Below are 6,000 nucleotides of genomic sequence, written 5' to 3'. Positions count from 1 at the left end.
TTATCCTACATTTTACCCCTGACTAATGCACCTAACCTACATATCTTTGGATTGTGGGAGGAAACTGGAGCACCCGGAGGAAACCGACATAGACAGGCGCCCAAAGCTGGAATCAAACCCGGGTCGCTGGCGCTGTGAAGCAACAGTGCAAACCACTGAGCCATTATGCTGCCTCGACTACGTCTAATGGTGTTACTCAGTTTAAAGGAGATATCAGTGATACAAATATTGGAAAGAAGATGGTGAGGATCAATAGAAATTGCTTCAGTCTTTCCAATATTTAGTTTGAGGAAATTTACATTCACCCAATATTAAATGACAGACAAGCGGATTCCGAGGATGTGTGGGGGTCCAAAATGAGAGTGTTGACAGAAAAGTTACCAAATCTCAAGGTATTTTCAAATGATTTTGGCAAGGCTTAGTTTGTAGATGAGAAACCAGTAGGGTTAGGGTTAGCCTAGTCCTAACCCTTATACTATCACAGCAGTAGACCATTTTGGAACTCAATAGTTAATAGTGCAGCCGCAGGAAGAGAATCCATTGTCAGTTATTCACTTGCTACAACTGGATGGATGAGGTAAGCAAGTTGGGCACACCTTCCCAGCTGACGGAGGAGGAGGCATATATAAAGGATGGTGTGGTCAACCATATCAAAAGGTGCAGACAGGTTGAGAAGAATGCCAAAATGAAATTGTGGGAATGATCAGCACAGATTTAAGAAGTGATTACACACTTTAAAGACTTTTAAGAGGATACGAATAGAAATAACACCAAAGGATGTTGTGTACCCACCTTTGGTTTACTATCTCAGCTGAAAAACAGCATTTCCGCCAGTGCAGCAATCCTACAGCACACATGCATTGAGATTTCAGCCGGGATTATTTATATCAATCACTTGAATAGGATTTGAAACGTCTAAATTAAAGGCAAGAGTGAAGCCACTGAGCCAAGGCTTGTATTTCCAAACACAACTAACAAATACACAGCAGCTGATACTGAATTTCATCTTCCTAATTGAGCAAAAGGGAATAACTCTGCTTCCACACACATTGTTTATCTTAACGTGAAATTTTACAGCCTAAGTGCTTACCTTATTGAAATTGTTTATTTACACTGAATCAGATCAATCTTATTACATCCACTACACTCAGAAAAGCCTGGAGATAAATCAGAAACAAAAAAAATTGAACACTTCTTCAAAGTTGGCGAGATGTGCCATAATGTTTTATCTTCCACCTGAAAGGCATGGAGGAGAGGAACCTGTTCCTTGGTGGAATCCGTATTTACCCATTCGAAAATGACGTTTCGTTATGTCAAAAAAGTGGCATATATATGAAAACTGCATTCACCAACAACCTCCGTTGATAAAGCACCTTTAATACGCTTAAACAAAAAATGCTCAAGGTGCTCCACCGGCGAGGAATCAGGCGACATGTAGGACGGGGAGAGGGGAGCGAAAGTCCAGTCTTCAAGAGATGGCTGAAAGGAGGTGCGAAGTGCAAAGGCTGAGGGAGGAGGGAAGAAGGGAGAGGGGGGGAGAAAGAGAAAAAAAATCCAGAGGTACTGAATGAGGTTCAGCGAAACAGCTCGGGTCAGCTTAAAACTTTAGTGGAGAGGATAGAGGGTCAGCAGGAAGGAAGGACGGGCATTGAGATGCTACAGTAAGGACGGGAGGGGAGGGTCAGTCCCAAACCCATTCCAGAGAAGCCCTGCTCAAAGCTCAGAGGCAAGGGCAGGGGAGTCTATCTTGAAGGCTTCATGCATATTAATATTGAAGTGGAAGGCGGGGCTGCGTCAGGTGTATGCTGGCGCCGTACTGCCTCATTATGTTAATAGTGGGCAGTGAGAGGCAGCCGGGCTCGACACTAGTGGAATGTGAGTGTTGGACAGGGAGGCACAGTACTGGGCGCAAAAAGGTACAGACACACACACACACAGCCGAAGTAAAACAAGAAAATATGGAGAAGCGTTACTTCACCATAGCTGAAGTGCAGGAGCACACGACGGTGGATTCCTGCTGGATCATCCACGAGCGGCGGGTCTACGACGTGTCGGCGTTTATCCAGCGGCACCCGGGCGGCGAGCAGATGATCGTGCAGCGGGCAGGCACCGATGTGAGCCGGGACATGGTAGGACCTCCGCACCGGCACAGCTCGAACGCGCACCGCTGGCTGCAGCAGTACTACATCGGGGAGCTGAGCACCGGCGGCGGGCAGGACGAGGAGGAAATATTCTCCCAGAAGAAGCAGGTAACTCGCTGGGAAAGGGGTGCAATTTTGGAGGGGGACATCCTCTAGGCAATTCCTTCCCCCTCAGTCACCCATTGCAGAGCGCGCCCCCTCAAGTGACATTTTGTGCAAAGTCATCTTTTGAACAGAAACTGAAAACGGCAAACTGGGAGTAAATGAGAAACTTAAGTGGAACTTTGAAAGAAAAAAACATGCAGTTTTATTAGAACTAATTGTGGAGTGAGGGATACAGCCATCGACCCTAAACTTGAGAGGGGAGGGGGAATTTTTCGGCACAATGTATATATATTTTTAAATCTGTTTAAACAATGTACCCGGAAGCTCTGTTTTCTACCGTCACTTGATGTTTTTGTTTTTGTTTTTTTTGTCAAAAAAGAATGCACCTGCTCCATTACCTGGACTGACAACCAAGGCTCCGAGAATCTCTCTCTCTCTCTCTCAATGGGTGTGGGGGAGCTATTATTTTGAGTTTTTTCAATTGGGGGGGGGGGGATGATATCAAATCAGAACGAAAGTAAAACAAACTTATTTTTGTGACACGCCGCGGGAAGGGGAAATGGGCTCAAGGAATACTAAGTACAGTACTAGCTGAGTTGCTGGGCGGAGATTTGTACCCAGGAGAGAGTGGATCCCAGTCATGGAGGAACAGGTGCAGCAAGCCAGGGTTCTTTTTTAAAGAAAACAAAAAGGGCGTTAACCAGCAGGTTAATGACCGAACCGGTTTAGCAAGAGCATTGGGGCCCACAGTTTGCATCTATTTCTCGCATTCCTGCCTCCACCGCCACCCTTTTTTATTTTAAAAGACATAGGCGTGTGTGTGAGAGATGAGTTGAACGTGCATTTTAAAACAGATCCTTGAATTAATCGACCGTACCGAAACTCCAGCCTCTCAATGTGAACTCTTACCAGGGTTCTGTGGTTGTACGAAACCCGGAGGAATTGGCGGTACAGTCCCTCCATAGTAGGGTCACTGACCGACCATTTGGTTTGTCCCTGTGTGAACTATATTAGAAGGTTCAACACTCAAATTGCGTAGCTTTTTTTCCCTCTTGTTAGTAATTTCCTACGTATAGCTGGATGCAAAGCTTCTTTTTAAAATCAAGCTGTTTAATCATTTGGAAGTGGAAATCGGGCAGTAATTAAATTCACAGCAGCGTGACGATTTTCTTGCGTCTTATTTAATTATCGAGTCTTGTCCTTGCTTTTTTAATAAAGAGCTGTCTGATTAGTATCATTTCCCTGTAGCTCACTTTTTTCATTCAAGTATTTCTCAATTCCATTTTGAAATTGCTGTTTCTGTTTCTGTCGATTTTTCTCGGTCATTGTAGATGAGCAGAACACTTTTTTTAAAAAAAAAAGTCTCTGTCGCTTCTGGTCTTTTGCAGGTTACTTTCCACGTTTTTAACTGATCAGCCTGTCTTTGGAAAGTTCCTTGTTTTTTTTGTATATGCACTTTCAATCATCCCTGGTTTGAAACACAGCCCGATGATCCCTGAGCTTTCTCTGTTCTAAGGTTTTTCCCAATCTCAGGACATAACTGAAGTCCATTGTCCCTGGGATCATTCTACTAAATCTGCTCTCCGACTTGACATCATTGTTCAGGAGTGGAACTCTGAATCAAACATAAGGCCTGATCAGTATTTTGAAAGGTTTGACATGATCTTGTTTTACAACTTGCTATCTCTGTAAATAATATAAAAGGTTTGATTTTTCTTTTTAAGCACATGCTGCCTTTTCAACTTGTCCTGTCAGTTCAACAGTTCACTGTCTCTGGTTCCTTTGCAGCTGTTTAAAATGATACCATTTAGTTCATGATGCCTGTCCTCATTCTTCCTTCTGAAGACTACTGCCTCACATTGCCTTAAATCTCAAGGGTGATGCTTGCCTGCTTTTCCCAGTCTCCTGCTGCCCTGTTCTGTTCCTCACTGACTTGTGACACATGAGATTCATGCCATCAGCAAACTGAGATTTTGCCCTGAATACCCAAGTCCAAGTCATTAACATGTACACCAAGTAATCTTAAGCCAGCCCATAAAACCTGTTTAAAACTCTTGCCAATAAAGGGTGTGCTGGTGTTAGCAAAAACATGCATTACTTTATCTTTGATTTCATAGTGGGTAATTTATATCTAAGATGACGAGGTAAATTTAAAAATATGGAAAAGTTACCATGAGAAAACATCATGGGACTGATAGAAAAGTGAGAGACCAGCAGTGATTTGCACATTAGCTTCTGTAGGTACTGGAGATGATGTCATTGGAAGCAAGACAACAGTTTCTGAGCAATTGTTCTGTCATATTTATATAAATGCTCAGGCAAGTTTTAATATGTGGAAAAAGTAGTCAAAATTTTCTATTTGAAAAGACCATTGAGACTCGAGTTAGTAGCTGCTTCCTGATTTAAATGAGTGCTTTTCTAATGTTCTATTAGTAGCGATGCATGTAACCACAAACTTGTATTCCACAAAAAATACATTCTCGCTTTCCTCCTGGAATTGCACCCCAGCAGCGATAAGTTGAGCTTTTTATGGGATGTGGGTGCCATTGGCTATGTTGGTACTTGTTGCTCATCCCTAATTGGTGAAGGTGATAGTGAACTGGCTTCTTGAGCCACTTGGATATTAAACAAGTGATCTTCCCTCCTTCTGTTTGTTACATATTACCTGGACACTAGTGGCTAACTTACTCTTGTGAAGATTCTTGAATTGATCACCAGGGATCTAGAAGAGCCTGGGTGATGTTTTACTTCTTTGCAAAGGCCAGTTAACAACTCTGTCTGCTGTTTTCCAGTTATCTATGCCCAAGTGCTATGTTTGTAACTTGGGTCTGAAATTACTCTTGGCTCCAAGTGCATTGTTGGTTGAAATTTTCATCTTTTACTGCTCTGTCTTGCAGTGGTATCAGCATATGGTTGGCCTTCCTTTTCTTTCACGGGGTTTCAACATTGAGCATGTCATCCTGCACCAATTGTGATGTACCTCCTCTTCTGTCATCTTAGAACGCAATTATAAGAATCCCTGTATTTGTGTTGTTAAATAATACATCTTTTAAAATAGGAATGATGTAGTAGGTTTCTGTTCCAGCTTAGGCCCATTCTTTTTGGTGGTCAGCCCTTTGAGGGCCTAATGTGTCTCACGATGAGAATGCCACCGTGGATGAAGATGAAATTGTAATGCACCTTTTCAGCAAGTGTTCAGGGAGGTGGTGTGATTTGGATAAATGTGTTTGAATTTTCTAGTGACTGTATCCTAACGTTGCTCATACACGATCAGAGGACCCAACCTTTCAATCAGGGAACACATTTACCTATTCCAAAGGCATTCAGAAATGTCACTGCTGGTAATTCTGCCAACCTTTTTCTTCCACATCCAAGTCTGAATCAACCAAGTAGTAAGCAGAAGTAGGCCATTGAGCTTGGTGTACCATGCAGTAAGAGATTGAACTGTTTTTATTTTGAGTTCCACGTTCCCACTTACTCTAGATAACCTTTTTGATTTTCTTGCTGAACAAGAATTTATTCACCTGTGCACTAATTACATTCAATGCCCTGGCTCTACTGCCACCCGATACAAGGAGTTCCAAAGTGTCTCAATCATCAGACAAGTTTTCTCCTAGTCTTTGCCCAAAAAGGATGACCCCCTAATTATTGAAACAGTGTCCCTTGTTCTGGCTTTGCTACTAGACTGAGTTTTCTTTGCATGTCTACCTTCCCAGCACTGTTCAGGATATTGTGAAACTCAGTCAAATCACCC

The 6,000-nt window shown here is 42.8% G+C and overlaps 1 protein-coding gene across 1 annotated transcript in view; it reads left to right on the top strand.

Annotated features, from left to right (window-relative positions):
• The first annotated feature begins 1,865 nt into the window (after positions 1 to 1,865).
• The window catches only part of fa2h (fatty acid 2-hydroxylase), a 117,574-nt gene continuing 113,439 nt past the window's right edge, over positions 1,866 to 6,000 (top strand). Inside the window, exon 1 of the mRNA XM_043707187.1 lies at positions 1,866 to 2,249. Within this exon, the coding sequence (XP_043563122.1) occupies positions 1,959 to 2,249 (291 nt within the window). The 5' untranslated portion in view covers positions 1,866 to 1,958. The remainder of the gene's footprint in view (positions 2,250 to 6,000) is intronic.

Source organism: Chiloscyllium plagiosum, chromosome 17 (assembly GCF_004010195.1).
Source record: "Chiloscyllium plagiosum isolate BGI_BamShark_2017 chromosome 17, ASM401019v2, whole genome shotgun sequence".
Classification (NCBI taxonomy): domain Eukaryota; kingdom Metazoa; phylum Chordata; class Chondrichthyes; order Orectolobiformes; family Hemiscylliidae; genus Chiloscyllium; species Chiloscyllium plagiosum.
The sequence above is the reverse complement of the archived record's forward strand: the minus strand, read 5'-3'. Positions and strand labels throughout refer to the sequence as shown.